Raw genomic sequence first — 17190 nt, 5'->3', positions numbered from 1 at the left:
TGGATTTGTGTGTTTTTTCACTCTCCATGAATAACTAATGATCAACATTAACTGGTGGATCTTGGCCATCCTGTCAGCGCTCCTACCCTTCATCAGATCATTTCTGTCTCCTCATAGCAGCTCTCAATTACTCAGTTTACAGTGTTCCAGAGGGAGGAGCGTGTGCGCGCACACACACATCATTGTGCCTGTGCGTTAAGGTGTTTACACACGCACGCTGTGCAGCTGCGAGCACCAGAGATGGGGAGAAAAAGGCAGTGGGAGGGGTGACCACAATGGTGTGTGTGTGGGAGGGAGTTAAGTTTATTTGTACACAAAAATGGTGTATGTGTCGGGCCTGGACCACCCAGCTCGATCGCGTATCAGTTAACACCGATGCCCCACCCTGAAGCACACTCGCTAGCCCGGCGGAGGAGGAAACTGATTCACGGCTGATGCTTTTCTTTTTTCCTTTTCCTTCTTATTTTTGTCTTCCCCATCTGAAACTCTGTCTGTCGACAGATTTATTGCATTCCATTGGTGAAGTATTTTTCCTAAATTACAGATTAGAAGTTTCTTAGTCTTGTAGGAAGGAGATGAGAACAGGGATGTCAGTGTGTCTTATTTACTCTCCGCTATTTCCTATTGTGTCTGTGGCCTTGCTTGAGTCACTTAGTCTGGAAGTGACGAGATGGTATGAGAGATATGTCTTTTACCTCATATAAAATAATGTAAGCTATGCTGAAAAATAATTGTTTTACATTTTTCCTTGATTTAGACATAAGGATGTGCTATCCAATATTGACATTGTCCACAAAATACAGTTAATTATAACTAAAATATAATTAAGCTTCTCTCTTGTTTTGAGAAGATTAAACTCGGACACATTTCAGTGGCTATTGATAAAAGAGCAAATATTTGGTTTAGAGTGGCAGAAAGTGTTTAACATAGAATAAGTTTAATAGATGTATTTAAAATTGTATATTTTGAAGCTGCAAAATGCAGCACAAATTAATAAAGTCACTCTCTCCTTCACCTGTATCCTGATGCAACTTTGACAGTTGTGGATCAGTTTGCCTCTTTGCTATGGCCTGATATTCGTCTCAACCTAAGGAACCCATAATCACATTAAACTTAGCACAAAAAAAACCCCATCTGAGATTAGTCTATTTTTTTCCCCCATTACTATAAAAACTGCTTGGCAATTCAAAACATCCCAGTTCAGTATGTGGACTGTGCTCATAAAAAGAAACTTGTCCTTGCTGCCAATACCAAACATCTTTTGGTGGATATAGTCGGATGCTGTGGAGCAGCTTCTCTCACCGTGGAAAAAGAGGTTCATCATCATCAGTGGAGGACAGTCTAATTTCAGAAGGAGACCAGGACCATCATATTACTGCTCACTTAGCAACCAAGCTCTGTCCCCAAGCTGGTCCAACTTGTCCCCACAGAGTGGCATTTTATTGGAAACTACCTTCTGACTTTCAGAGTGGAGAAGATGGAATAGACAGCCTGCACTAAACATTAATGTAGGATCAGGTTGAGTGTGCTGATTGAACTTCACTAACACAACCACACTTACTTGCAACAAATTCATTAAGGAGTAGGGTGGTGTCCCACATCAGCGTGTGACCAGACTTTACTGTGTGAACGTTTTCAGTTCTTCCTCTTGCTACCTCTTTGTTTATTAAATAAGTAAACTTTCAAATTTGCTAATATGTCTTGTTTCCTCAAATTTCACTTATCCAATCCAATAAACAAAACCCAAATAAGAGTCGGTAGAACAAATAAGCTGTCTTGCTTTGGCAGAGAGTTCTGGTTTCCAGCTCTGTTGTTCAGCCTAAAAATGTCACGTTTAGTCATATAGCACAAAACTGAAATTGCATTAAGAGCTTCATCGTTTCAGGAAATCATAATAAAACAGCACGTGGAATAAAATTTTGATAAGTTTTGGATTAAAGGAGAATAAAGAGTTTATTCAGTGTAAAATTGAATCAATGTATTGCATTTTAGCTTATATTTCTAATGACTCAAAAAGATAATCATATAAACGCTCAAATCTCACATTTAATTCCACTGATTGTGATTCAGAACCAGTTGACTTTTATCAAATATGAGAGACTGTAACCTGAGTGACCTTGTGCTGATAGAAAATATGTACTTGAGTCACAAAACCATGTTTCATTACACTGGGCAAACAGTTGATTTTAGAAAAGTGTTTTAGTCTTTGAATGTACAGATTCACATGACTAATTTTTATACCCTAAAAATAGTTTGGAACAAAAGGCAATAAAACGTCAGAAGTACAACATGGTGTCAGAGCGAAACAACCAGTGCCTAACTTTGACAGAAAACTGAGCTTAATGTGGTTTTAGCTCTTACCACAGATTTATGTCCATGTTGTATAAGTGACTAAAGTCCCATAAATAAAACACTTAAGAGTTCAGTTCCTTTGGAAGACCACTCTGTAATTTCAGATTTTGTGCATTCATTGATGTTCAAAAATTTCTTTTAGCCATTTTCTTTTTCAAGGAAATGTTTTTTTGTACGGCTAGAGTATTCGCTTTTTTTTTTTACTTCACAGCTGTGCCACCAACTTTACGTTGCCACCAATTCCCCTGCCAGGTTTTTTTTTTCAAAACGGACATTGAAGTTGTCACTGCCTCTCATCTCCAAGAAAAACCGAGTGTACCAGCGAAAGAAAACATTTCCTACCTGAGGTTTAAATTCACAAAAACAACAGTCAGGATTCACTTTATCTCAGCTGGATCGACTTTTTCCTTTTCAAGCAATGAACCTCTCTGACCTCTCTTTATGACCACATGATGAGAACTACACAGCTGGGTGTGTTTGGGTAGAAATTTGTATATTTGTACAAAAACCACAGAGTCCCTTCTGTACAACGCCATCAGGGCTGAACCTGTTTCTGCGATCGCTTTTAATCTGCTGCTTAGCAGACGCCGGTAAGATGATGAAACCATGCTGACGCATGGAGGCAAATACAAATCTCCATGTTTTGCTAGATTCAGTTACAAAACCTCAAAATAGATCAAGGTTTCCTGCAGTGCCAGCTTCTTTTGCTTTGTTGAATTTGGACATTTTTAAAAAAATAATTATCAATTTCAAACTAAATCTTGTAGTGCCACTGAGAGAATAAATAAGTAAAACAAAATATTTTGTCACACTGATTGTTCTTGGCAACAGTTGAAGTTGTACTTTTAATGTTGGCATCCACAACATAAACACATGATTTGACTTGCTCAAGTGCATTTTCTGGTTTTTGTCACGTCTTCGTTTTGCTTTATTCTTGTGAGCTAAACAACAATATTTTGTGGGAGGTGATGGAAACTGATGTATAGAAAAAATGGGAAACTTACAACATAAGAAATTTCAGATTTAAATGCAAATCCAGTAGCTGACACTTTTTGGTAAGCTGAATGGGGAACTGAGTTTTATTATCTTCATTGAAGCGACATGTTTTAAATCAAAATGCCACCCACTGGTTTGACTGTACTATAATGGAGCAGCTCATTTCCTACAGTCGGTTTGCTGCAGAGACCTTTTAAGAAATTATGTTGCACAAGTCCACATACGAACATATAAAAACAACTTTAGTCCAGTTTAAAAAGAAGCATGCATAATAAATAAACAAATATAAAATAAATTGTAGGTATTATAAAACAGCACAGGTATTAGAGCTTTTTAGGGTGTCTGGTCATCGACGCAGACAAGAAGAAATAAAATTAGATAAACTGCAAAGAAGTTACTTTGAAAAATGCAAGTCACTATATACGATAACCTGTCGAAACAAATCACATTACTATAAATTCTGTTTGGTAAAATTTGCTCCCAGAAAAAATGCAGGTAAGAACATCCAGCTGGTTGGTTTGTAGTTTTAAAAGAGCAGTTTATACGAGGCTGTAAAAATATATTACATTTTGTTAAAGGGCTTTTAAGATTCAGCTTTAATAATTATTTTAATAATGAATATAATTTATGAGTGCATTTTCTGACACTACAACAGTACAACACAAAAAACATGGGTCAACAAAAATTTGCATAATGGACTTTTTACTATACAACTGTGTCATGACTTGTGAGAAGAACATGATAGAGTTTTTTATATATATTTTGGATCAAGAGGCAGTAAAAAAAAGTTGGATGCACAATATGAGCTTTATGATATATTCCTCTTGGCAGTGATTGATTTTAAACTCAGCCATTAATGGGTTAGGGTTAGATATGAGTCTAAATATTAAAACTGAACAAACGTTCCTTCACTGACGAAGGAAAAGAACTAGACATTAGGAAGTCGTTAAAGCAACTCCTCATGTCTTGGTCTCTGACGCTTCATATGCCCATGCATAAAATCCAGTCTGCGGGATTTCCTGTAAGTGTGGAAATATAGAATAAAGAAGCTCAGTGCACGATGGACACGGTGGCCCGATGAAAGGAGACAAATGTGTGACACACAAACATCCACACAGACGCGCAGAGGTAGGGTGGAGTTTGAGTTCTGCTACGGGGTTGGGGGGGGTTATTGCCTGAGTAGATGGGTGGCTTCATTGCTTGAGGCTTGATTGTGGGTGAGCAAGAGACACGCTCACACAGAGCGAGCGATCAGGCCACCCAAGTGGTAGTCAGTCAGAAACCTGCGTGTGTTTGCTGCTGACCCCTACACATTAGCACAACACTTCCTCAATTTGTCTTCTGTGTTCTTGGACCACAAATGAATTTCCTCCCTCGTCTTTTTTTTTTTTTTTTTTTTCCACACACTACCTTTCAGGATGCTTACATCCTCCTTCACTGGCATCTCCACCAGACCCACCCCATCTCCAACCTAAACTTTTGAATGCATACACACAGAGAGAGAGAGAGACGCTCTTTTGACAAACTTCACTTGCTTATGTTACTTGGCCAACAAAGAGAATGCATGAAGATAACAAGCTCATTGAAATGCCACAGAAACCCTCACTAGTGTCCCCTAAGCCAGATATTGCTGCTGGTCGCTGCAGAGCCCCCAGTTTGCTAATTAAGTCAGCCCTGAGCCTCTGTTTGATTGGAATCAAGCCTTTTGATGTGAAATTGCAGTAAGTCGCAAAAGATTGACCCGCTTGACACCCACAAGGTTCTTATTTCTTTCTAATCTGATTAGCACAAGTGTTGAGGCAGAACTCTGAAGGCACCGGTTGTTTTAAATCATCTGAAATGAGCCCCTTTTTTTTGTCTTCACCGCCATCTGATTCAATCTTTCCCTCTATTTATATTCTCACATCAGTTACTGTTCTTTAAAATACCCATATTCTGTTTTAATTCAAAAAGGTCTAAAATGCTAAACAAAATTCTGATTATTAAAGGCAGAGAGATGGATAAATGGGTGGACGGATAGATGTGAAGCTCTGTGCTTTCTTTTAAAATCCACAGGTCCAAAGTTTGCATTACCACCTGCCAGTTGCATCTGACAATACCTCAGTTACAACCGTCCCAAACAAAGACTTAAAGAAAGTGTGTTTCTCTGTTTCTTTCTATGTTCTGTGTGTTTTGCCCCCAGAAAGGCAACCATTCATTACGATGACAAAGGGGTAAAGAAATGCATTACCATAATTAATCTTGTGTGAGACCGTGGGTGGCAGCTTCGATTCTGCTTCTGACTCTGAAGGAGAGTCTCAGTGCGGACTGCCTCCGTCTGCCGCTGAGCAGATTTTTTTTTGGTCTTTAAATTTGACCAATTATTTAATTTGACTCCAATTATTTAATTTGACTCTTTAAACCGGTGAGACTCTGTCTCACCGGTTTAAAGGGCAACCTCATAAAATAAAGTAAATAGCAACTAAAATGCCTCTATTAAAGTTTGTTCACTTCATTGCTGGGTTTTAGTGTGATAAATATATTGTACTGTATGTTTTCTTGTTGAAAAATAGAACTGATGGAGAAAAGAATCATACCAAAAAAAAAATAAAATCATGATCTTTTCAAGGAACACAAAAATTAACTTTTTTCAGTTTTTGTAATTGTATAAATGACTGGTTGGAACTGAAAAGTTGAGCATGTGCATATACTGAACACATACTGTACAGACCAAAAAGTTTGGACACACCTTTCTAATTCAATGGGTTTTCTTTATTTTCATGACTATTTATAAGGCAAGAAATCCCACTTATTAACCTGACAGGGCACCTATGAAGTGAAAACCATTTCAGGTGACTACCTCTTGAAGCTCATCAAGAAAATGCAGAGTCTGTGCAAAGCAGTAATCACAGCAAAAGGTTGCTACTTTGAAGAAACTAGAATATAAGGGGTATTTTCAGTTGTTTTGCACTTTTTTGTTTAGTGCATATTTCCACATGTGTTATTCATAGTTTTGATGCCTTCAGTGTGAATCTACAATGTCAATAGTTATGAAAATAAAGGAAACTCATTGAATTAAAAGGTGTGCCCAAACTTTTGGTCTGTACTGTACATTACTGTTACTTCTCTCCTTTATTCCTTTTCCTCCCAAGTTCAGATGCTTATACTGTGAGAGCTTCAATTTTTCAAATCTTAAATATTATCAGCTCTTTTTTTATGGTGGGTTTGATGATGTTTCTTTTCTAATATTCTAAGATAAGCTGTTTTTAAATGATTTTTTCTACAATATTCTTATTAGGTTATAAATTAAGTGCTTTTACATGATTTCTTTGGAAGATCAAATTCACAACGCCATTCCTTAGGTTCACAACTCATTACCAAGGGTGTTCCTTGGTTATGAGTTGCCGTCATTTAAAAACTTTTCTCCCTATTACATAGCTCTTCTTAAAGCAATAGAAGAAATGCAATCATGAGCAATCTTGCTGCTTCTGTGTTAAATAAACACTTTCTGGGCCTGAACAATCAGCGACTCGGCTGCTGGGAGACGGCTGAGTGCCAAAGCGGTTCCGTAACTCTGCCTATAGCGAATACAAAACCCGCGGCAGACAGCAGTTCAAGCATGGATGAGTGACTGGATTGGTGAGTTCACTGGGGAGAGACGAAATGGACAAATAGAGATTGTGCGGAGGGAGAGGAAACAACGGGGTCGCAGAATGAGAAAAAAGGGAGATGAGCGTGATAGGAAAGGTTTGAATCCAAAAAGAAGAGAAAAATAGAAGAGGATGAGGCAGGGGAGGGGATAAACAGAGGAAGTTGGGAGAGAGAGAGAACATATGGGACAAAGGATGTGGAGAGGTGAAGGAGGGATTAAGGGTTTGTGTTTGGAGGCTAGGGAGGTGTGATGGCAGATATCTACACAGCGCATGGTCATCTCCCATGGTTTATTTATCCAAGGCCTCTAGACCAGGCCTCGGACCTCCCTGAGTTTGTTAGGCTTGAAGGGGCCCCTTACCACACAGTCCAATTCCTCACATTCCACATTAGCTCCCATTTCCAGCTGCCTGTTTGCCTCTACCACTCAACCTGACCCAACCCAGTCCAAGAGAAGCCAGTCCGCAGGCTGGTCAGCGCCACACTGGAAAATTCAGTTGGTCTGGAGACGGAGGGTGTATTTGTAGACGTGTGGCAGTGACTGATAGCATGGAGTTGTTGGGCAGCAATAATATCTGACATTAAATTTAGATTTATTGTATTAACTTTAATAATAATAATAAATAATAATAATAATAGCAAATAAAAATGCTGGACTTGCTAACTTAAAGACAATTAGAAATTTGAAATTACAATAATCACAGAATAATGTTTTTTTTTCTTACAAAGCCACCTTAACAATAACAATGAGCTAAATTTCCCCTAACTGCAATAAGATACATAAAGTGAAGCACTTTATCAGTTGACAGTGGTGGTCTTAGGTTTCGGCAATGTGGCTTTCTGCCCAGGGCATCACAGCATAATGGGGAACAGAAGGGGAGAAAAAGGTTGAAATATTAGTTCATCCCTTTCATTATTTTAAAGTTATAATAAAAGAGCTAATTTAGTATTATCTGCCAATTGTGTGTGAGCTAGGATCATATTTTCTGTAAATGTTTCTTATCAATAAGAACAAATTTTCTGTGGTTATTCTCTCCACTAGTAACCGCAATAGGCTTATCTGGAAGTGGGCCCCCAAATGAAACTGTACCCAGGGCCACATTCAATCTTGATCTGGCCCTTTGCGTAAATGCTGTGAATGGCGGCAACTGAAGCATTATTCAGATCCATCCCCATATTTTCAATGATTATCGATGCTGGTTTGGCACCAGAATTTTTTCATTAAATGCGACTAAAGATGGACACTGCAACTTTTTCAGTGGGGACAAAAGAAATGTAACCATAGTTGAATATATTTTGATTAAACTCATTTTTAAAAAGACCTGAAAGGGATTGTGTTGGAATTAGATTGTTCTGATTTTATACCTCTTTTTCATAACTACTTGTTGGAGATATGTGTTACATTTTAGCATTAAGTAAACTCCCATTTCATTTAATGCACAGGTGTTCACATGTTTATTCTTCATGAAAAGTGTCGATGCCAAATTTGTTATTTGTAGACTTATAATTTTATAGTTTATTAATAATGCCACTTTATAAATTTACTTTATTTACTTGCATATTTACTTCATATTATCTCAATCAGAACCAGTCTTGTGGTCAAATTCTGATTTGACATCATTTAGTTTAGTTTAATCAAAATCACAATGCCACCATAAATAGTTGATCATAAAATGCCAATTGGTGAAAAGTTACACATTTAAGCATTGTTTGCAATCATATTGTAAAATGCCTTTTCACAAAAGTTTTTTGTCAGGTAAATAACTATGTAATTAAACTTAAAAATGGCAAATTCTGGATAAAATACAGGTAAAAATGTAGCATTTTCCGGTACCTCTGTAAAACACTGTGTCAAGTAGTGGAAACAGAAATAACGCAAAAAGTCAGCATAACCTTATCTACATGTATATCCTTCTCATTTCACCACACCGACGCTTGTGTTACTTTATTTTGCAAATAGTGATGATGGAACCAGTAGTTCAACATCAAATGGCAACATTAAACTTACAAGCGCTTCCATCGCTGTCGGTGAAAAACCCAGCTTCTCACAGCGTCACCTATGCATGCAACAAATCGCTCCAATTTGAGTTCAGATTGTTTTACTGGCACCTAAAGAGCTCCACATTAGCACCAGGCGCCAGACAAATGTTCCTCACGCCGGCTCAGAATGGTGTTTAGGTAGAGAATGACTCTAATCGGGTTGTGTTTGTTCTTCACCCCCATACAGTCATGAGTGGGGCAAATGGGGGCTCGTATTAGCAGAGCACTAAAAATTAAGTCAGGTTTGGGAATTCTTTCTTTTTTTTCTCTTTCTTTCTCTCTCTCTCTGTTTCTTTCTCTCTTCTTGTTCCTCACTTTCTTTTTTTTCGTCTTTCTTTCTTCCTCTCCTTCTTCCTTTGCTCCTTTCTTTCTTTACTTATTTTCTCTCTTTTCTTCCTTTCAGTATCATTCTAAGGTGAACTGCTCTCTGCTTTCTGAACCTATGAAGTCATGCATGGTGAGACATGGACGTTTTCCAAAAACCTGCTTAGAGATACGGCTGTCACACCGAACCAGGCAGCACCAAGGTGTTGACAAAAAGGATGTGTATGTAGAAAGATTACTCCAGTACACCTCCTTTACTTTCTTTTTTATTGTTGTCATTTCACGGGAGAGAACGGTTACATTTTTCTTGGGTAGACGACTTTAGCCTCAAGAGGGAAAGTTACAGTTATTGGTGCAAATTGCCTTCTGAAAGTATTAATACCTGTTAAACATTCTGAGGAGTTAAAATAAAATAAAAAATCAGTGTATAACATTGGAGGTTTATGTGATTAACCTACAAAGAGTAGAACAAAGCTGTGAAATGGAAGGAATATTGAGTTCAATATCTTTTACAGAAAGACATTTAAAAAATGAATTTGATGTGCAAACAATGATGTGTGGCGGAAAATAAGTGCTGGATACAATCCTGAGGAGGACATTTCTATGGTAACGCAGTGGCAACATCATCCTGTGCAGATGCTTGTTTTTCAACAGAGAAACTAGTCAGAGCTGATGGGAAAATGGACGTCCCTAAATGCAAGAAGAAAACTGGTTCCAATAGGACTTGAGACTAGAATGGAGGTTTACCTTTCAGCATGATAGTACTTAATGGAATAAGTTAGATCAGAGCATTGTGGTAGAACGGCCCAGTCAAAGTCCAGATGTGAGTCCAGCTGAGAATGTGATGGAAAATCTAAAAACTCATCTTTATAGATGCTCTCCATTTGTGTCTTGCATAAAACCGATGGGTAAAAATGCCAATATTTATAACTTTCATTTGGCTACTACATCTGAAAACAATCTGATTTTTCTTAGAAATTCAAGATCAAACACCTCTTTGTCTGATTCTGTCACATTAATCGCTAATAAAATACACATAAGGTAGTGAAGTACCAAAATGTTGTAAATCTGCAGGTGTCTGACTAAGCCCACTTTAGCAAGGTGCTGTTGAAGCACTAACCACAGCTGCCTGCTGCAAACTGCTCATACACCAAAGACTCAGATCGGACTGGAAAAAAAAGGCCTCCTGATTTGGGGATTTTGTCACAAATGAGAGGCTCTCGAGCCTTTTCAAACATGATATGGGCTACAGTGATAGAAATAGTGTTAAAAGATCTGCAATTCCCACACACAAAATGTGTAGAGAGAGAGAGGGGGTGGGTGTGGGGGGGGAGGAAAAAGAAAACGGAATCACATGTTTACATTCCTGTCTGAAAAGCTGAATTAACTTTTCTTCTCTCGCTGATTGGCCTGCGCTGATGAAACAGCAGAGCTGAGAACTGTTTGCATGCATGCCCGGCGCTGCTTCATCAATTGACGGCATGTGCAAACTGGAAGGTCGCTGGGAATGGTTAGACGAGCTGGAGAGGGCTTGTGCGCGAGGACCGTGCGCGTGCGTGCGTGCAGAGTTTATTGAAAGAGTTCCTCTCTCTCCGTCCCTCCCTCACCCTCTCCGCCCTCCTCCACCTCCTCCCCCCCCCACCAGCCGAGGCAGCGGCAGCCTGGGTGGTCCCCCTCTCTCTCCACTTTGGTGAGCTGTTGCTTAGCAGCTAATAATAGGCGATGTTTGCAAAGTAATTTGCCTCTTCCTTGGCCAATGGGAGCCGGAGCACTTTTCCATCAAACCTCCCTTTTCAGGATTTTCCGAGAGGCGAACTTCTCCAAATGTTACCGCTAAGGGATCGGAGTTAGACTTGACACGGACGGACTCAGACTGTTAGGCTTTCCAACTACTACTACTACTACTACTACTACTACTACTATTACTACTACAGCTCCTCTCTGAGACGCAGTTTCACCAACTCTCGGGACGAATGAAGACTGAAGGATCTATACGGATTTCGGCGCATAATGTCGGGATGGAGTTTCGAGACTTGTTTGGCTCCGCGGAAGAGTAGAAAAGCGAGTTTGTCGCCGGTGGTGCTGGATGCGCTCCACGTCTATGTCGGATTACTGCCTTTCCTGAACGTCGAGCATCGATTCCCCTTCGCATCGCTCCGCGCCCCGATCACTCTCTTTGGACTATGGCCTCGGATCGCGGGGTCCCAGGGTCCGGCGTCTTTGGAGATTTACCCCCGAGTTATACGCGCTCTCAGCCGCCTGCGCACCCAGACCTGCAGCGGAGACCCAGCTACTGCCATGCCGCTTTCGCACTTAAACAGATCTCAAAGGTGATGCATTTCACTCGCAGCCTGTACGGGATTTACTCTCATTCAAGTCGGCAAATGTGAATGAAAAAAGCTTTCATCTGAACCCTATTTGAGAGTGCGTGTGTGAACCAGAGTTGGGGTTTTGGATTCCCAGTATATAGAATCAGGATCTGGGTAAAAAATATAGCCTATATATATGACATATATATATAATAATAATAATATCTCTTAGTTCTTGACTGGAAAATAGTCAGTCTCATGCGATAACAGCGGCTTGTTTGAATGGACATGCAGCGTCTCATTCATGTTTGTCCCTGAGACAAATCAGCAGCGGAGCGGCTTGTTTTGCAGCGGTGCAGTGCGTGCTTTCCCCGGCTCTGCGCGAGCCAGCGCAGAGCCGTGCACTGGCCCCGGGTCTGTTTGGAAATGTGGTGGGTCCTGTAGAGGAATTCACTGATTGAGTTTGATCTGACAAAGCATCTTTGGACCGCCCGGATGCTTGGACGTGTTTCAGCACCGCTGAGAGAAACCACAACACCAGAAAGCCATGTCCTCTGCAGCAGGAGCAGCAGCAGCAGTGACATTTCTAACGAATGGCTCCCACACCATGAGGTGGATTGGGCCAGATTTAAGTTAAACTGTTGAGGAGAAGGCGTTGAAAGGCACATAACAGAATGGTTTCTGTTAGCTGGAACCCCATTTGTAACCGGCTGTTCTGTCAGTATGCAGGCTTTTTAGTTTACACTTCTGCTCAGACACTGAATAAGGCTTGTTTGTTGCACTTTTGCTTTTATATATATATAAAACATAGCTGTCTTTATAACGTAAACATTTACATCCAGTTAGCTTTAAATGATATAACTTTACCATATCCCCATGTCACTTGTAATACATAGAAATTATTTCCCCCAATCCTCACCACTGGATACTGGCCTGTCCACTGAATGTATCTGTATATAGATTTTTTTTTTTTTTTTTTTAAAAAGCAATGAGTTCTAGTGCAGGATTCTCCTGTAGTCTTCAGCTAAGTTTAAAGTATTCATCTTGGATCCTGGTTTTGAATGCAAGCATTGCATGATGCATTATTTGACCTACATGTTGTAACTTTGTAATAATGTCCCTTTCTTTAACCCCTCCAATCCTGCCTGGCGTCCAGGGAAAGGCAGTAGGTCAGAAAGCTCCTCTATGGATCCGGGCGAGGTTCCAGGCCTTCCTGTTCTCTCTGGGCTGCCACATCCAGAGGCACTGCGGGAAGGTGCTCTTTATTGGACTCTTGGTGTTCGGGGCTCTGTCTGTGGGACTCCGGGTGGCAGCCATCGAAACCAACATCGAGCAGCTCTGGGTGGAAGGTGAGTTTCAAGAGATGTCCTGTTTAGAGAGGGCATGGAGGAGGAATGATGGTGAAATTCTTTACTCGTGCTGTTGTTTGTTGGGTTCAGGTTCCACAGCTGCTGTGGGGGTTTTGAGACCTGACAGATCCAGCTTTTCTTTTTTTTTACTAACAAGAGTTTGAATGACAATAATGGCTGGTGAAAAGATGCAGGGTGGCCATATTAGTGTCACCTTGGTGCTATGGGAGGGAGGGAGCTAGGTGACAGGGCCTCTAGTTTGATTGGCTGATCTGACAAGAGCAGACGCACAGTTGAGGATTTTGATAAATCAAAAAAGATATTTTTCACAAATTTGCTTTTTTCTTGTGTATAGTTGAATTGTTGATTGTAATACCCCATGAGGATAGCCTTTTCTCTGAACTCGAGTTCCAGTTTGTTTGTGCAGCGTTCCCTGAAAACAGAAGTCTGACATCTCGACTTTTAAAGGCTTCTGTCAGGCAGGAACATACTTTTGCTCCTAACCATGAAAGCACCCTCATAAAAACCTCCTCCTCTCATTCGTCTATGTTTTTTTTAGATATGTTCATTTTCAGAGGCAAAGGCAGCCTCATTTAGTTTTTCACACTGGCCAAATTCCTTTTAAACCCTCAGGCTTTCTGTGCCGGGCCTGATCCCCGCAGCAGATGGGACTGTGTGAATGGTTAGCCATCTTTGAGGGCTCTGACCCCTCCCCCCCACCCTCCTCCAGCTCCCTGTGTGGTCCCTAACTATTCTTGGATTCCATTCAACAAGAGGCAAGCAGGCACCACCTCCCTGAACCCCCCACCTCCCCACCCCCGCCTCCTCCTCCTCTCTCCTCCCTCGTCCTTCTCTCCTCCTAGCAAGAAGAAAAAAAAATTATAAGTGAATGCAGCTGAAGTTTACCCACCTGTTTTGCACACTCTAAAAGCGCCACAGCAGTTGGCGAATATAAACAGACTCTATAGGGTTTTTTAAGCCCACCATGTCACTGGAGGACAGGAACAGGCGGCTCCCACAGGCTCCGGCGCGGAGGTGTCGGAGGAGTCTCCCCCACACACTGCTTGGTGTTGGGAGACAAGTGTTGGGAAGCCTGTACGCTTGACTTGCACCGGAATTTGAATATGCTCCTCTGAGGCATGTTTTTTTTTTTAAAAAGAAAAAAAATAAACTTTCTCTGTTAAAGTTAGAAGACAATTATGAGTCTGAGGCTAAAGGAGAGAAAATGTACATTTCTGAAGGGAAACGGGAACAATAGAAAGATTTGCCACTGTTTCTAATTGCTTCGGTTAGTGTAAATCTTTGGGATTACCTCTCAAACTAATTGGCCGAGCTGCCCACTTAAAGGAAATGTTTGGTTGTTTGTGTGCCAGTTGTTTTGCTGCGGGATTCAGAGAGCTGAACCAGGAGGGGAGTAGAGGAAGGGGGTGCTGCTGCTGCTGCTGAAAGGGAGCGCTGTGCCTTTAAGAGGCTGTGGCCATGTTTCTAAAGTTTCTGCCTGCCTTGTTTCCACCAATAGCCCATTGACAAAGCTGCTAGGGCCTCAATGGAGAGTAAAGTGGTTCGGTAACAAGGAGAGGTTAGTTCTCTCTGTTTCTCTTTCACACACACAAACATAGAGCAACACACACTCATGCGCTATTGTATGTGAGCCAGAAAACATGAAGGGGTTTGGAGAAGGGGATGGAGGGTGGGGGCCGACATGCTCACCAATAAAACAGCAGATTTCAACTGAAGAGATTCAAAATATTGTTGTGTCTCTTTGAGTGGGTTTTAATGATGCTTACTGTGTTGCAGTTAAAAGGGAAATGCATGTTTCATCACATTTGTCCTAATTTGTTCGGGGTTGCCTTGCTGGGAATCAACACTGCGAGTGTTGATGCTCTGGATGTGCTGTAGGTGGATGTGGTTCCCATCATATATTGAAACTTTTCAACACAAACAATCTTCTCATCTTTCTCACCTTAGACATGTTTAGCTTGAGTTCCCCTTTTCTGTCCGCCTGCCTTCGTTTGTGTGTGTGTGTGTGTGTGTGTGTGTCTGTTTATGTTTCTACCTGCTCTGTGAAGTCAGGCCACCGGGGCTTTTTTAATTGCTTCCTCCCTTTCTGCAGGACCAAAATGCTGTGAAGCACAGCAGCCTGAGTCCGAGGAGGGCTACACGTAGGGAGATGTGTCAGAAATTTTGGAAGGTTTTAGCCGTCTTACTTTTAGTGGCTTAGATGTTTGTGGTTTGACTCAAGTATTCTCATGCATCTGCAACATGAACGTGCAGCTCATAAGCAGGAGGATTGATTTTCACCCTCACACCTGGGTAGGAGAGCTTTAAAAGCCACAGCATCAGGGTGTTTAGTCTATAAGAAGGATTAAGAGTGGATTCAGGTCATGTCTCACAGAGTTTGCTTTAAAATTAACCATTATGAAGACTGTCTCTGTTCCTTAGTTAACTTTTAAAATAGAGATGCTCCAGCTTTTCCTGGCCCATACAGATGATTTTCTTTGTCTGACCAACTGGCTCTGATTTGGGAAATGAACAATGTATACATCAAAGCATGTGTCCCCCTAAAATTTCATCTGAATTTTATTTTTGCCCATTTCAAATATTTAGAAGAAAATCTCATTGTTCAATACTCGAACGCTGTTCAAGGGAAAACTGTCCAATTCCGATGCTGGGCCCTAAGCATCTCCAAGGTTTAAACTTTGAACTCTGCTACCACTTTTATACTATTTTGTTTGAGCTGATGCTGTGACCTGGTCAACAGTCTTTATTGTTCCCAAGCAGAAAGGAAAGATCATAAAAAGAGGTGCAGGAAGAAGACAGGGATGAGTAGAGACAATAGGGGGGTTGGGGCAGGAACAGGGTGGAAGGTTTATGAGCCTACTCACACGTTTTCCCCTCTTTTTGCTTCTATGTTTTTTTCCTGACTCACTTAAACCAACATCAAGTGTGAGACTGTCTCCTGCATCTCTTCATTTCACAGCAAAGTCGTGCCACATGGATTGCTTTCTTTTGCCTAAAGGTTTACCAGAATACAGTGCATTCTTTTCTTACTTTGTTTAGACACTTGCCTTTTCTCCTTGTTATTCTCAATGTACAATGTGCTGTTTGAAAGACTTGTTTGGAAAATAGGGGAGAGGGCGAAAAAAAAATGAAACAGGCTTTCACGTAAAAGAGGCGGTGTTTACTCTGACATCAACTAAACTCATCTTTCTTGGCAGGGTTCGGGTGAGCCATGACAGACATATACACAGACTCAAGCTGTCCAAATATGAATGTAGCAAGACAGGGCCCTGCAGCCGCGCCACATGTCCCATAAAAAGTCAACGTGGAAAGAGGGGGAGGTAGAGACTATCCGCAGTCCGCAGGGTGTGAATGCCCAGGGATGAAGTCCTGGTTTAGCTCGATGTGAAATTAGAGGGGATATGAGAAGATGAAGAACCAGATGGATCGGAATCAAAAAGAAAGAGCTGGTTTAGAGAGGCACGTCTGGGTTTACGCAAATGAGCGAATGCACACGTGGGCATTTCGGGAGTTTGGAGCTGTTTTTCTAAACAAACCTCGGAGCAGCGCGGCAGGTAAATGCTATAATTCATTGGAGTACACACAGCGGCCCAGTTCAGACAGAGAAAGGGAGCTCTATGAGGCATTATTGGAGGTGAATAGTGCGCGGCGGTGCCCCAGCTAGATAAATAAACTCCCAGCGTTCAGGGCCTGGGACCTCACTGGTGGAGAGAACAAACAAGACCAGAGTCAACCTGGGTCACTTCTAAATGTTTACTTCACCCCTTCCTTCCATCCTTCAATTCAACACTACCTCATTCCATCCTATTTCTCAGCAGCATCCACCGCCACCAACACACATGCACGCACGCTCCAACAGACAGACCAGGACCACCCCCTAACAAATAAACACACTCGGAACAGAAATATATACATATGCAGATGACAGACACATGCTCACCTACATTTATTTTTTCTACAGTCATTTTCTCAAGCTCAAAAACCAGGTCTAATCACGTTCATTGGCTAGTCAAATGTTCATGTTGGAAATATGGAGTGATGCACTATACTACTGGAATATTATTTTTTTATAATGTGATGATGTTACCTAGTTTTTCTTCCCCCTTCTCTTTCATTTCCATTCTCACAATATAACCATCACTGTCCAGTTGTTAGCATCCCTGAATCTA

The 17190-nt window shown here is 41.0% G+C and overlaps 1 protein-coding gene across 1 annotated transcript in view; it reads left to right on the top strand.

The window, feature by feature from the left end:
- The first annotated feature begins 11525 nt into the window (after positions 1-11525).
- ptch2 (patched 2) overlaps positions 11526-17190 on the top strand; it is a 28002-nt gene continuing 22337 nt past the window's right edge. The window contains exons 1-2 of the mRNA XM_028021324.1: positions 11526-11672; positions 12808-13000. Of these exons, the coding sequence (XP_027877125.1) occupies positions 11526-11672; positions 12808-13000 (340 nt within the window). The remainder of the gene's footprint in view (positions 11673-12807; positions 13001-17190) is intronic.

This window comes from Xiphophorus couchianus, chromosome 6, assembly GCF_001444195.1.
Source record: "Xiphophorus couchianus chromosome 6, X_couchianus-1.0, whole genome shotgun sequence".
NCBI lineage: Eukaryota > Metazoa > Chordata > Actinopteri > Cyprinodontiformes > Poeciliidae > Xiphophorus > Xiphophorus couchianus.
This window is presented reverse-complemented; position numbering and strand designations above follow the sequence as displayed.